This window comes from Callionymus lyra, chromosome 19, assembly GCF_982586985.1.
Source record: "Callionymus lyra chromosome 19, fCalLyr1.hap1.1, whole genome shotgun sequence".
NCBI lineage: Eukaryota > Metazoa > Chordata > Actinopteri > Syngnathiformes > Callionymidae > Callionymus > Callionymus lyra.
Genome location: NC_141836.1, coordinates 20,257,834 through 20,273,743, shown reverse-complemented (window position 1 = coordinate 20,273,743; position 15,910 = coordinate 20,257,834). Strand labels below are relative to the sequence as shown.

Here is a 15,910-nt window from a genome sequence, read left to right as displayed (position 1 = left end):
TTCAAGTTACTATAACTGTAAACTTTTTTTTTTCTACATGTACCAAGGAAAAAAAAAAGGTGTATTCTCTCAACACAAAGCAGTTTTTCTTTGGCAGTTATTGGAACAAATTCATTTTAAGAAATGGCACTGAAGTCTGGTGTTTGACTTGGTATTAAATGATAAAATGAGAGTTCAAATGTGTTTAATTTTGAAGATGGACACTTGTCAAACACCGAAATAAATCATCAACTCGGATCAACTAAGCATGTTTGTGGTTTACTAAATAAATAAACAAGCTTGTTGCATGTTCAAAAACAGAACAGACGTCATGATTACAGAAGAACACATTTAATTGTACTTTACAAAGGAGTCAACTTGAGGCACTTATTTACACACTATAGAACATAAAAAAAACAAAAAACATTTACCCTTTTAGTTCACTGTATTCCCATGGTGTCCGAACTTCTTGTGGCTAGAGAGTACGAGTCGATCCATGTCAGTGAGTCTATGATGTCACCGTTTCAATGAAAGACGATATTCTTGAACTTGGTGTTTGGAATCTGATCTCTACTCTTCAACCGCCTCACTGCCTCTCTCATGTGCTTGGGTTGAAGTGGCGGCGTATCGCCCCATTTCTCACAAACATCCAATGCTGTTGAGGTGAGAAAATACTTAATCATGTGGAGGAATACAATACAAGACGTTTTTTGATTGTTCCACTTACCTTCCTCGACAATCTCCCCGGCAAAGACCTTGGATATACCAGACATGGCAATTACTACGTTCTGAGAGACGGACGACCCAGTGATGGACTGGATCAGCTGGTGAAGTAAAAATAACTCAATTTAAAACGCATTACTGGAAGTTATTATTGTTGACTAACAAAGCATCTTACTCTTTTAATGGCAGCCTTAGGGAAAGCTGATCTTCTGTACATTTCATAGCGATTCAGCTGCTCTTCGGAAAACGATGACACCAAAACTCTAAAAGGGACAGGTTATTGATTAATGGTGATGAACAGGTTTTTTTCAAAAAGTGTTACTTTTCACACAAAACAGTTTATCTTACTGCATCTTTTGGATTTCGTCCTCATCCACCTTCTGGCGCTTATCCTTTTTCTTCTCTGGTAGTTCCACCTTCAGTCTTTTAGCAGAACCGTCCTCATCTTCTCCAGCTAGTGGTTCCTTTCATAATCGATAGAACACACTCGGTTAAACTAATCGCTTTGGAACAATGTATTGTAACTTTTGTAAAATAGGGGTGTGTATTGGCAAAAAGCAGGTGATATGATACTTATCACGATACAGGGATAATGACACAACATATTGCGATGGTGTAGGATCAAGGGTATATTTGCAGTATTGTCAGAGTGCTTGACTCTGGCATTGCAGAATTTACAGACCGCATGACTAAAGTCATAACTGCTTTCATTTGTTTTGTAACCAAAATATATGCAAACATCAACTTAAAAACTGCTGGAGTCAACTGTATCCTCAGAATTTCGCCAGAACTTATTGTTCCAATCTAAGATAGGTGGACACTAAATTGTTATAATTTCATAAAGTTTGCAGCCACTTACCGATTTAGAGTCTAGTTTGAGTTGACCATCAGAAGTGGACTCGAGTGTTTCGTCGTTTGCTTTAGAAGTTTCATTTTCGTCCTCCGTGTTGTGCTGCTCTTCTTTTACTGACCCTCTGTCGACATGCATGTCCTTCTTCACTCGGGCTGGGTCTGCCATTATTGCCGCGTCTTTGTCGCAAACAAAAGCACAGTGTTTGTTATATTGAGAAATAAAAAATACATTCATTTCACTCGGACGTTATAGGGAGTAATACTCACCAGTCGTCAACAAAGCTAAAGCTAACGGCTAATGTTTGCTTCCCTTGGTGTCGCTTGGTAATTAAAATAATAAAAACGGAATTAATTCCAGAACTGAATTCATCTAAAGTCAATGTGATGGAAATAACTCGAGTTTGGCGTTTTGCTTCCAGACAAACTAAAAATAAAACGAGGTTTTTAAAACATGTCTCGAGTGAGGGGGTTAAATTCTACGTAGTACTTCCTGTTCCGGTTTAAAAAAAACAAAAAACTTTATTGACAGCCTACGTTTCAAAACAATTGACAATTGACATTTTCTTTTATTTATTGCAATGATTTTATTGTCAATACGTTCACTACTATTAAAGTGGATTACGTTTCCAAGAGCGAGGGGGATTCTAATGCTTCCTTTTATGAAGTACTTTGTCATCCCGTCAGTACACTTACATTATTATAAATTAATCGAATTTTCTTTTTCATATATAATCATGTTCTTGGTGTTAAATCGGATTTTTAAATACAGTAATTAAATAAAAAGAAGATTTAAAATGTAGCCTTTCATTTGGAATTTAAGTGATATGTTTTTTTTCCTAATGTAGAATGTTCTTTTTATTTTCTATTGAACTCTGTTATTCCAATAGCTCTTATCTGAGGAGTTGTTGTTACGTTTTTATTTCATTATCATTATTATTTTTCTTCATAATTCCCTAGGTTAATATACAGACGAGAAGAAGACACAATAGTGAATTGTTTTGGCTCTTCCTCGCTGGTGCCAGTCCACCGAGCCACCAGGTTGTGGGGGCGCTAGAGCTCCGGCGTGAGCGCCTGGACGGCTCGGACTGGAAACGCAGACAGAAAGAACAGTTTCGAGGAAGTGACGGACGAAGCGCGGAGGTTCTGGTCAGAGGAAGTTTGCTCGGCGGTGATACTGAACCAAAACTTTCCCGGCGACGCTGCGGGATCCACCGGCGCGGCGGAGATTCGAGTCACGTTCAGAAAATCGAGGACTTATTCGGGAGAAAACTGTGGAAAACGTAGAGGAATTCCGTTCTCCCGACAACACGCCGCGAGCTCCCCCCTCTCTTCCCCACGCCTCCTCCGCTCGTTCAGGGATCAGCGATGGGGAAGGAGCAGGAGCTTCTGGAAGCGGCGCGCACGGGGAACCTGGCCGCCGTGGAGAAGCTGTTATCGGGGAAGCGACAGTCCGCGGGCGCCGGCGGAGGCTCGTACGGAACCGGGGGAAGCGGCAACAGCGGCGGCCACTCCGCCTCCTCGCACCCGCTCTCCAGTCTCCTCAGGTAGGCGAGGCGGTTGCTAGCACTCGGTGTGTGTGTGTGTGTGTGTGTGTGTGCAGATGTGGTGCTTCTTTGTTAGCTAACAGCACCTCAAAAAATCCACCAGCAAACATTCTACTTTCATTCTTCGCCACTCACATGTAGGATGGTGAGACAACAAACCAAAACTGTGGTTTTGACTCCAACAAGCTGAAACCTGCTCAGTAAAGGCTGGTGTCACTTTGGTGTGAGGGAGGAAATCCTTTGGTTTGGTCAGTGTTTCATGTGGCTTTTCTTCCTCTCACTGGAGTCATTATGAAACAACAGTATTCCTCAACCGTCACTTAACTATCAATATGTCTGGAGCCATGGTTCTCAGCTGATCACAAACTGGATGTTCTTGTTTTTGCTTTAATAGATCAGTAGGTGTATTGTTTGGGTTTCAGCGGTGACAAAGGTGACCTGTCTTTTTTTTTTTGGATGAAACCTAAGCCAGAAGGAAACACTCCTAACTTCCCAGTCAATTATTGATCCGTCCATGAAGCCAGTTACAACACATGTTTCTGTGATTCATTTCCTCCTTTTCATAGTCACCCTGTGATGCATGATAGATAGATTTACTTTATTGATCCCTGGATCAATAAATTAGCAAACTATTTAGACTACCTTCCTGACTCCTTCAAGAAACATTTAAAGACGTTTTTATTTGTTCAGGCTTTTCCTTGATTTTCTGGAACTCCTGTTGTGTTATCAGTTTTATCTTGCCCTTTAAAGTATATACTTTATTGAATATTGTTTTGATTGTTTAAGTGCTTTCTGACCCTGGTCTGGAAAAGCGCTATACAAATAAAAATTACTTACTTACTTACCTTTTCTATTCTAATGAAATGTTATTGGTATACTTACTTTCTTTGCTAGTCAACAGTAGGGCTTTGTATTGGGAAGATTCTGGCGATCAGATCCAAATCACAATACAGGAGAAACTATACAATATATGCACACTAACACACAATACAATATATGTGTGTATATAATATTCTATACATACACACAACTGTTGACCAAGTTGTAACTGCTTTTATTTGTTTTGAAAACCCAAATATGTCCAGAAATCGGCTTTAAAAGCGCCTGGAGTCGACTGTATCTCTCGTACTCAGTCTCGTCGTGATCTTGAAGTGTTTCATTGTTCATTTGGCTGCGGAGGAGGTGTTGACCACTGCCATCTAGAGGCTGGGGGTTTAATTAAATTGCTATTGCTATGTATATTTGCATGCTAATTGTATATATATAATTTTTTTTATATAATAAACACTATTGAAATATAAACAACGACAGAACCATGGTAGAAAATAAAATTGAATTGAAAAGCGAAGAAAAGAAGATGCATTGCTGTTAAATATCTATTTGTTGATATTTAGGTGTACCAACCTTTTTGTATTTTTTCCTCACACTCCTAGTGACCAGACATTGCACGTTTTTTAGCTTAATATTAAAAGAGTAGTGTAATACTTGGGTAACATTTTCTTATGCTATGGGTTATTTTTGTGTCTTTAACAAGGCATATTCTAGATGTTTTTATAATCCATAGCTCTCTGTATCGTTACAATAAATCTGTATATGCTTTCTTAGCCATTCTCAACGGAACTTTGAGGAAAGGATCTGTTGTGTAGAAGCTTCTCATAGTGATGGTAGCTCGAGATCATTATCATAGCACATATACATTCTGATGCCGTGCCGGCATATTGGGTGAGTGCAGCAAAGGTGTACACACAATGTACTTCAAGTTATTGTGATAAAATGCTACTAAAGGGAATAATACATCCCTGATGTCACTCACATTACTGCAGTTTAGTTTTCTTGCGTGACATCACCGATCAATACTTGGCAACGGCTGCGGTGGGAAATGATAAGATTGACTTTGTTCAGAATTGAGTTTATAGACTGGGGATCCTGTTTGGTGTGACACTATAATTATTGACAACGGTGCTGCCGGGAAGGATTGCCACGATACTGTGCAACACTCTCAAGATAAATGGCTTTTGGACTTTGGCTTGTAACACCTGTTGCCTTCAGGTGTGAGTAGCTCTGACTAAATGGATGATCTCTGACCATGACTATGGTTTTCAGATGGTTTGTGTTGAGAGCAGAGAGGGTGAATGTTAAAAAGGGAGGTACAAGGGAAGACGCAGAAACAGAAAATGGAGGTGACTTAGAAGGATATCAAGTAAAGTTTAAGGCGCATGAGTCCGACTTTGCAATTTAAAGAATATGTGTAGCACTATAGTTTCACCGTCACTCAGAATGTTGACTTTCTGGATGCATATCACAGATCAACAGTTGCAACAAGGATATATTTGTAGTATTTTCTGAATACTTGACTCTGGTGTTGCCGAATTTACAGACCACATGACTCTTTATAAAGTCATAACCATATAATTTGTTCTGACACCAAAATAAGTTTAAAAATTCAGCTTTAAAAGCTGCTGTAGTCGACTGTATCCCCTCGTCCTCAGTCATCGCTGCGATGTCGCAGGATTTCATTGTTTCTTTAGCTGCAAAGGATGAAATGAATGCTTCCATCTTGTGGCCCGGATGTTGAATTGCAACACAAACATGAACACATTCTGTGAATATTTGGACGTTAATAGTAAATAAAAAATAAAAGATATTATTTATTATTATTATTATTATTATTATTTTATTAGTATATTTAATCTATGCAGTACTGTTGAATATAAAAACTGTATTGTTAAAAAATGATATTCTCACTCTTCTTCCTGGACCTTTAATCCAAAATATGTGTATAATATTTTCAAACGGTTCATTTTTACTAAGAAAGTATTGTATATTTAATTCCTATTTCTAAAATACACTCAACTAGTCAGTTAAAGTAGAGTTTGAAGTCTAAAATGTAGTACTTAAACTGGTAATCAAGAAGAAAATGATGTCAAAAATCGAGGTGTACCCTCACTCACAAAAAGTCATATTTAGATACTGACATTTTTTGGGAAGATTGGTCTTTTCGTCATTCACTGGCTTCTCGCCGCTGCTGCTCACACGTCAAGAGTTGTCTGTATGGCATCAGAAGTCAGATGATAATCCGTGTAACTATTTAAAAAAAGTTTCTGTCTTTTCCACTTGGATATTTCAAGCGGCATCAAAGGAATGGTGCTCATGTCAAGACTTGTATTATTGTCAGCATGCAGTTGCGTGGCTGTGACCTGCGGAATGTGGGCTTTCTCAGGAGACTGTGTTTAAGGGATTGTTCCAACATCAAGACTTACTGCATGTTTTACGCACATTGTGTTTTGATCGTGGGCGTTGGGGAGTACACCGCGAAGTCTGGCTTGGTTGAAGGAGGGCCTACAAAACACCTGCCATTTTTGTAGTCCTTCTCACCGATCAGAATCAAAAACTTTTATTGCCACGGTTGTAAACACAACATATGATGGTGTCGGTACAGAATAAAAGAACGGAAATATGACAACACAAATAATAATCAATATAAATACAGAATCAAGCACCAAAGCAGCTATTCTGCAGATTGGTATTTCAGCAGGGCAGACATGTATGTGAACTTTAAATATATGTTACTTGATAAATACAAACATTTAAAATGTTTTTTTTAAAGTGAAGTCGACTTACTGTTAATTAGCCTTTGCCTTTTACCCTCCTATTGCTAACAGGTTGAATAACTAGTGGCTACACTGTGTAAGCTAGTATCAATAATTTGGCAGTTTGTCTTCACAGAAACCAGGATCTTGAACTTTTTTTTTCCAACATGAATTTGTGATAATATACTCATGCTAAACCAGATTAAGGCTATATTGATTAATCTTCAGTAAATTTATGTCTATTTTAGTGAGTCGAGTTTTATAATTGCATTTTAAAATGGCATCAGTTAAGTCTCCCGCTTCCCTTTTCACCCCTTTTTCTCCATCCATCTCTTTACTTCATGGGTCCCCTGATAGTCCCAGAGGGCCTCCGGGACGAACACTTCCCGATCCCGTTTATCCAAACACACAGGCAGCTGCTGCGGAGGTAAAAGAAGACCCTCGCAGGGGAGAGTGGCGGTCCACTGAGAAGACATTAACACAGGAATGCATGGAGCGCTGGACAGACGCTCCGAGAGCTTAGCCAGATGAGGACTTGTCTCCCAGCATAGCAGCTTGCTCCTTTGTCTGTCGTACAAAGCGTCAAAGGCCGGCTTTTCATATTCATATAAGAACCCCACAGACTGTTTGTGGGGCTTCTCTATACTTTTCCAGTCACAGGAAGAAAATTGAGCTGTCAATTAAGCAGCGTTGGACCACCTATCACGACTGAGTGGCCCTGTATGGCTTCACACTGCTGCTGCTCACACGTTCCATTCAGAACGAGCCTCACAGTAAATTAGAATCCCATGAAAGTTAGTTTATTTTAGTGACAAAATGTGTTGTTGTTGCTGGATTTAGTTTCTATCACAAGTGACCCAACTAACTGATGTTGTAGCATTTACGACACTGTTTGTTGTTGCACCAGAAAAGTTGACCTGTTCCTTTGATGGGTTGACATGTTTTGGAAAAAAGCTGTGTGATAAGAGCATTTCCCCTTAAATGTATATTTTACAGCAGTTGTTCTTTTTACATTTTTATACTTATAAAATTTAGTAAAATGATCTAGCTACTACAAAATACCAAATATATATTTGCTTGTATTATTGTATTGAGAATTATATATATGAGCAATGTATGTTGATGTAACTTGAATAACCACATGAGCGAGTATTTCAAAATTAACTTTGTACATGTTTGTTATTACTTGACTTTACTCTGATTTGACTTTGTGTAAATTGATATATTTACTTTATTGATTAAAAGGGTAAATGCAGAGTTTCAATCATTTTAAAATGAATAAAAAGTGATTCAAATCTTTGATTCATGCTTTTAAGAATTAAACGTATTCCTTAACACTCCGAGCATCAGCATCTTAAGAGTGTTTGGCTCAAATTCTGCGCCTCATTCCACGAACAGCAGGTCAAAACTAAAGTGCCACGTGTTCCCTTTGTTTTCATGCTTTAAAGATAAGTGTGTGGATCAACTGTGTCAAAGTGCCACACAGGAAATCCGCTGTTTTTCCCAGATTACAGAATCATGTCGGAAGCAGTCGCATTAATGTTTTTAAAAAAAAAGTTCTCTAAGTTATCTCGACTTTCTCCGCCTGCTTGGACACTTGAGTCTGTCCCTTTAAAGTAAACACGACGCTCATCAACGTCTGACCTCTGAACCCAGAGAAATGGCAGCTCTGTCATCTCAGGAGGGAGCAGTGGTAGCTGGGAAATCTAACACCGGCGCGTCGGAATTCCTGGAGAGTCTGAGTTTGGCGACGCTCTGCTGGGCACGTTATGTTTACGGCCCGTGTTTGTGTAGGCGGGACGACGGGGCCGCCATCGGCGCTGATGAATTCCACATATGTCGGCGTCGGCTGCTCTCCGTGAGGAATGTCGACCACCAGTTTCTGCCGAGTCATCATACGGAAGTGAACTCAAGTAGTAGATATTTTGTAGAAAACTTCATCAAGGGGTTCTCTCTCTGCCGCAGACCACCTGCTGGTCGAACACAAAGACGGCAGGACAGGAAGATGAGGCTCGTTCACTCTGGGGAAAGACACGTAACAGCTCTGGGATCAGTTTGAAAGACCTCAAGGTTCTTAATTGTGACGATGACAACATCCATCACTGAGCAGCTGAAACGTCCTTCTGCATGTGGTGCTGAAATAAATAGTGTAATAAACTTGGCTCAGGTTTTTTATGGTCAAAGAATAAAAAAAAAAAGAGTTTACATTTACATGTAGAGTTTGGATTTACTCTCTTGTCTAGCTTAGTCTTTAAACAGCAAATCATTGTTTATCTGTCTTTATATTTAAAAAAAAATGATGGAACAGGAATGAAGTTTTTGATAAAACATTTGTAGCTGTTGTTGTTCTGGTAGCTGCTGTGGAACTCTTTCGCTGACATTCCTGCTGTTATTTTTACAGTTTACGTGAAATGGTGATAAAGTCTTGCTAAATGTGGCTAATGAAAGGGTCATCATTAGGGGTGTGTACTGGCAAGAATCTGACAATACGATACTTATCAGGATACAGAGGCAATGATGCAATATTATGCAATATAAGGAACAACGTTATATTTGTATAGTAGTACTTGACTCTGTTGTTGAATTTACAGATTGCTCTTTTGATGAAGACTTTCAATTGTTTTGAAACCAAAATATGTCCAAACATCAGCTTTAAAAGCTGCTGGAGTACACTGTATCCTCTTGTCCTCAGTCATCACTGGGATCTCGCAGGATTGAATCGTTCCTTCAGCTGCAGAGGACTTAATGACTGCTGCCAGCTAGCGGTGGGAAGTTTAATCGCAACACAAACATTTAAAAAAGCTGTGAATATGTGCATGTTATTTGTAAATAAAAAATATAATGTATAACACATCCTATTAAAATATTAAACAATAAATAATAATAAAAATGAAAATGAAATATGACCTGGGGAAAAAAAAGAGTTTATTTTCTCTTTGCTCTTCAAGTAGCTATAAAACCATGTTGGGGGACATCACGTAGTAAATACTAGTGATCATCTTGTGCAATCGTTATTGTGTTGTGTGTACTCGGCGTTTCTCAACCGTCCACCAGCAGGTTAATAGTTTGTCCATAAGTGCTCCGCGATGGTGACCTCGTGTCGTTCATGGCTTCAAATTTAATTCAGTTATCCTCTCATCTCTGGAGTGGGAGGCGCTACCAGATCCACACTTTGACACCGTGGCCTTCAGCTTTGGCGCCCGTCGGCGCCCGTGTGCATAATTGAGCCCAATTTTCAGCCGACGTACGCCAGCCAGTGTCGGGCTCAGTGCCCCCGGAGCAGCTAATCCCTGGCATCGTGCTCACACTGCTAATAGCCTGCAGGACAAATCTGTTTATTTCACACCAGGATCAGTGCTCACCTGCACGTTCGGCCCAATTATAAAATCTTTTTTTTTTTTTCACTGTAGCTACACATACTTTTAAATAACCCATGATGGAACACAAGTTTTATCCACTGATAGTTGAGATGAGTCTGGTTCTGTTGGAGGTTTCTGCCTCACGTATCATGATCCACCCATTATTTGAATGGGCCCTGTTTTTCTTTTTTCCAGTATAGTTTGATTTAAAGTGTTGACATAACTTTGTTGGGATTTACACTTTAAATAAAATCAAATTGAATGAGATTAAGTTTCTTATTTGCTTTAAAAAAATATGCGGTTATTATTAATTTTAGGTTAATGACCAGCTTTACGATGCCTCTCTACGCCACACTTTCTCTGGGGCCACTTCATCTGTTTTTTTCTTGTAGCCCTTCACACTTGCAAAATATGAAGAAAAACAGTCTTAATAATAATAAGGAAAATGGTGAAGAAGTATCAAAAGCAAAAAAATATATATATTTTGTTTTAAAATAAATCAAAGCACCATATCTTATATTTATTTTTTTTATTTGAGCTTAAAATAGATTCTCACAAAAAAAGTATAAAATAACCCATATATACATATTTATAGTTTAATTAATTGAAAGACAAATTACATGATCAGTCTAATATTTTACTCTGGCATCACCAGGGCCGCCTACATGCATTCAAAGGGCAGCATGTGTTCCCCGGGACGCACTTTGCCCAGACTGATATTATGACTGGACTCCCCTCTCTATCGTCCTAACACCTCAGTCCGGTCCAGCTTTGCAACTGCAGCTTTTCCCAAATCTCTTTCACAGCCCAGGCCTCATCCCTATGATATTCCCTGAGGCAAATCAAGGATTAGCTTGTCCTTTCAAAACAGGAATTCCGCAGTCGGTTCCCATGAACGTGTCCCCTCCCAATTGGAAATCAGCTGTGTTTTGCTCGTGGCCCTGCTGTTGCTTTAAGCCGCGCTCCTCACAGAGGTCGCTAGTAAGAGGATGAAGTAGATTGTCCGGCAGCTCTGGGTGTCGCACTGCCAAACATGCCGAGGGTGGGACTGTAACATCAGGCACAACCACTGTGTGTAGTTCAGTCATATTCTGACAAACACACGCATGACTTGATGGCGTGAGAAGGTTGCAGGTTTGATTTTAGTTTACTCTGGGTCCTCCAGGTTTCCAGTCCGAAAACATACAGAGGTTGATTGAGAAAATATTTACTTGATTTGATGAATAATTAAACATGGTATTTTTATTATATAATAAATGTTTACATACTTGATGCAGAAAAATTAAGATGACTCATTTAAAAAAGAAAATCTGGGGTTAACCAAAGCTTTATCAACATCAGTCATAAAAGTGAATTTCCAACCGATTCCCTGAGAAATTCCACTATTAATTTTAAATTTGTTAATTAATTTTTATTCATTTAGTAAGTACATCACTTTATCCATGCATTGCAACTTTACATGTATTTCCTAAATTAATGGAGCGTGTGTGGTCACAGAACTGCCATAATTAATGAAAGTCTGTAAAGTTTATTTGTTTCAATCTGATTTAGTCTTTTCAGTTTCAGTAAAGTTTTAAAGTTTTTACACAATGCTACACTTTGAGTCATACCCGTTTTTGTTTGGTATCCCTCGCTCATGTACAATCATAAAATCCAACCATTTTAAACTGTTATTAAACAATTTTCAATTGTTATCAAACACGTTCTAACTGTAACTGAACATTTTAATTGTAAACAAAAAACATAAAACAATTAAAAAATAATTTCAGGTTATTCATGATTTTATTATTTGGTTAACTACAGTTGAAAAGTATTTAATTACATACAATTAATTGTTTTACTGTAATCAAACAGTTTCCAATCTAATCAAACAATTGTCAACTGTAATCAAACAATTCTTAACTGTAGCTAAACACTTTTCAACTGTTAATACATTTTTAAAATTGTAAACGAAAAAATATTGATCAAAATCAAACAAGTTAAAATTGATTTCTGCTTTTAAGCTTGTATATTTTATACATCTTGTTTATCTTCCCTATAATAATTTTGGCTACCAATTCCGGAATTCAGAAGCACGGAAAAGTCCATGTTTGTATACCAATATGTATTGGCAAAAAAAGCTGCTCTTTAATCTTGCATCTTATAATTTGGTTGACTTAAGTTGGAAATTGTTTGATTAAAGCAATTCCCAACTATAATCAAACAATTTTCAACTTTGATCAAACAATTTTCAACTGATCCAACCATATATTTTCAAAGATTGAGCAGATAAATGAACAATTCCTTTTGTTTTTGCCCCTTATTTTTGACATTGATATTTATGAACACGTGTCACATGTCCTCCTAAACTCTGCAGTCATTGTTTCCCTGCCACTTGTGTTTATGTTAATTTGTGTTGGGAGTCTTTCCTCGCTAAGCTGTTACGCAACTTTTTTTTTTATCTGGGGCAGAAACTGAAGGTCTGTCTCTGTCTCGGCTTTGATACGTCGGCCGACCACGTGCAAGACTGAGCTGCTTTTCATCTCCTCCGCGGAGGAAGCCAGGAAGTTTATTTGTGATACAATGCAGCAATTTCTTTTTTGGGTCATGTGTCTCACCATTCCTGCACGAGAAGCTACGACTCCTTCGTTCGTCCTCGTCGAAGCCGTGTTGATTCTCCTTTCTTTTCTCAAATCGTGCAGAGAAGTCAACGGTTGAGCCTCGTGGTCGTCCCAAAACCTCTCTGCTTCATCAGCCCCTTTATCTTGTGGGTCACTGAACCCCCCCGCACCCCCAACACTCTCGTCTAACCAAGTGACTTGAGCCCTGAGATTTGAAGTGAAGCCATACCATCATCACAAATGGAAGCTTTGTTGCCATGCAATGCCATTGAAGTTATTTGCAAATACTTTCTTTAATTTATAAGTTTACGTGACACACTTTACTTTTTCCACACATGTATAGTCATGTAATTATATGTCATATTGTCGTATTGTCATATATGTCGATTTTTATTAATTGTTTTGCTTTCAAATCCAATTTCCTTTTTAATTATAGTAACAGTATTGTATGGTTTATATTCTAATAACATGAAATAAAATTGATCAGTCATTTTGAAATTAAATCGCAAAAATGTGAAGCGTTTGTTCATTTTTGTGTTGCAATTAAACTTGGTAGGAGTCATTACGCCCTAAAGCTAAAGTAGATATGAAACCCCACAAAATCCTGGTGATGCCTGAGGATGAGAGGATACAGTCGAAATCCAGCAGCCTTTAAAGCTAAAGTTTTTAACTTACTGTGTTTTCAAAACAAAAAAAAGCAGTGACGACTTTGTCAAGAGTCATGTGGTCTTTAAAATCAGCAATACTAGAGTCAAGTACTCATCAATATTACAAATATATCCTTGTTCCTACAGTATCGCAGTAGCAAAGTGTCTTTGCAGTATTGTCTTTGCCGCAGTATCTTGATATGTATAGTATCACTTTACCACACCCATAGTCGTGATATGACGCAGTTAAAATAAAAACAATTCTATTATAGCGCCCCAGAACTCACAGAAAATGTTTTCCCTGCTTTTCCTGCGAGTCCTGCGAGTGGATTTGTTCTATTTTCCAAGAAGCGAAAATATAAAAACCGCTATTGGTCCAAGTCTAGGGTGAATTGAATTCAAACCATCACTTCTTTCATAATGCATGAAAGCAAAGTTAATTACGTAAGTGAAGTTTTTTCTCCTCCATTCATGATTGATTGTCCGCGAGGCGCCGCGGTTTGACTCCCGTTTCTCCGCCTGGATGCCAAGCGACCGGTCTCAGATATTTGGTTCACTCACGCTGGGATTTCCGCATCACATGATTTATTTAGGATGTGTTAAGGTCTTTGAAAGTGCTTCGCATCACAGCCCTGGCACTCCCGACGCTGCAGACATCCTTTAGCTTCTTAAATTACTCCCTCCGTTTCTCCTCTTCCCCTCCCTCCATCATCCATCTCTGCGCCCACAGCACTCTGCAAATTAAAAGAAGCAAACCAATCAGAGCTGACAGCTGCTGCAGTGAATGGGAGTGCTGAGCTGATACTTGGCAAATGTCTTTTTTTCTTCCCTTTGTGTGGAGTTCACAAAAGTCTGGATTTGAGAATAACTGTAAACAAGCGGCTCTGTTGACTTCCCCGCATTTATCTCCTCACACATGCTTCAGAAAGTGTGTCGGCACCTGTGTGTGCGCCGGGCTTGCTTGTTTGTCTGCGATAGTCATCATCAGAAGTCACGCCCTCCACTGGAGAGACATTCCAGAGGAATCTGTTCCGGAAGTTAACTCCTTCTCCTTCTTCTTCTCCTCTCGACAGTATCTGGAGAGGCCCCAATGTGAATTGTGTCGACAGCACTGGATACACCCCGCTCCACCACGCCGCCCTGAATGGACACAGGTACCACAGCTATTAAAGTGGCCGTAACACACAGGAAATAAACATTTACGCCCAAACATACATTTAAAAAAAGGCTTAAAATCCCAGCATTTACTGTATGTTTGTGAGATGTGAACTACTGATCGGTGTTCCTGCAGCAGCACATGTTTGACATGAGGGTGAACTTGATCTTCTGCTTTCTGCTCTCTAGAATATAATTTCATTGTTAATTCATGTCACTCAGGATTGTTTGAGCTGCACGAGAATCAAAGATTCAACCTCTCCTGAACTTCTCCTTAATGGGGCCTTGCTACACCCCTTTAAAGAAGCATTTGTAAAATTAAAAGAATAACGTTTTAGAAATTACATTTAATTTTTTTATTTTCCTGCATGTTATGGTTTAACGTAGTGTAGTAAAAACAAATATGTAACATTTGAAAATAATTTGGATAAAACATTGGATATGTTTTGTGATTCGTCATAATATAGTTTTTTTTCCTACCTTTATTTGTTGCCAAAATGTATTTATATTACATTTCCAAATAATTATTTTACCTTTCAAATTAAGCATGAAAATTAAATAAGACACAAAGTGAAAATGCAAAAACACACAGAAAACAGAATCATATCAATAAAAAAAACATAAAACCGTATATATGGCACGATAATCAGTTTGTCAAATGCAAAAGTATTAACACAAAATTCTTTAAACTGAACCTATATAGTTTTTTCAGCCCGAATGTACACTAGTGCAATGTTCATATTGATTATAATTTTTTTTCCTCATCACTACCATTCTTTTAGCCAATTTTTTTTTTTTTTTCCATCCACATGGTGTATGATTGATTATATATAATGATAAATAAATATGTATACACTATGCATAGACATTATAATCAATTTATTATGCAAAAGCATTCTGTTTCTCAGAGCCTATATATTTTTTTCGTTCGGAATGTAGATATACGCGCAATGTGCATATCAATCACCCATTTTCACTCATAACTTACTTTTTTAAAAACTATTTGCAAAGGCAAAGATGGTTGAAAACTGGGTCTAATTGGAAAACCCCCCCCTAAAAACTAGTTCCTCTCAGACATATGAATTTCTAATTTCAGAAGAAGAGAAATTCAAACAATGACGTGTCCAAGTCTAATAAAAGATGATGACTCGGCTCGATCTGTTGTGCCGCTCATAGTGTCCATCTGGCAGCTTTTAAGTCGTTGCACGATCATATCTGGTCGTATTTCGCCCCGAGACACTTGAAAGGTGCGGCACACATTTAGAGATGAAGCCTCAAGTGAACCAAGTCGGTGGAAAGATGCCAAATTGCTCAATTTGCATCACTCTGCTTTTGTGACAAACAGAGAGACCAGCCAGAATTCTAAGCTTTTATGTGCAAAAGCTCCATTTACAATAAACGGTTGTGCCAGAAAACAGAAGGTCAAGGACACGGGGTATGATTTAGAATTGGCAGACGTGT

General features: G+C 38.4%; 2 protein-coding genes and 1 long non-coding RNA gene across 10 annotated transcripts in view; 1 reads left to right on the top strand and 2 right to left on the bottom strand.

Moving 5' to 3' along the window:
• LOC148059882 (uncharacterized) overlaps positions 1-15,910 on the bottom strand; it is a 312,120-nt gene that overhangs the window by 118,258 nt on the left and 177,952 nt on the right. The gene's annotated exons all lie outside the window — the stretch shown is intronic.
• Positions 315-2,057, bottom strand: taf11 (TAF11 RNA polymerase II, TATA box binding protein (TBP)-associated factor). Its single transcript, XM_087781534.1, has 6 exons — positions 1,822-2,057; positions 1,562-1,731; positions 1,051-1,166; positions 878-965; positions 707-803; positions 315-634 (listed from the first exon to the last, which is right to left on the bottom strand). Exons 2-6 carry the CDS (start codon positions 1,718-1,720, stop codon positions 504-506), a joined length of 591 nt encoding a protein of 196 aa, XP_087637660.1. The 5' UTR covers positions 1,721-1,731; positions 1,822-2,057; the 3' UTR covers positions 315-503.
• anks1aa (ankyrin repeat and sterile alpha motif domain containing 1Aa) overlaps positions 2,578-15,910 on the top strand; it is a 46,566-nt gene continuing 33,233 nt past the window's right edge. For 3 of the 8 annotated variants that reach the window (XM_087780880.1, XM_087780876.1, XM_087780875.1), the window contains exons 1-2: positions 2,578-3,098; positions 14,368-14,448. In XM_087780880.1, coding sequence (XP_087637006.1) covers positions 2,920-3,098; positions 14,368-14,448 — 260 coding nt within the window. In that variant the 5' untranslated portion in view covers positions 2,578-2,919. The remainder of the gene's footprint in view (positions 3,099-14,367; positions 14,449-15,910) is intronic. The other 5 variants (XM_087780881.1, XM_087780879.1, XM_087780878.1 and 2 more) reach the window with 3 other exon arrangements.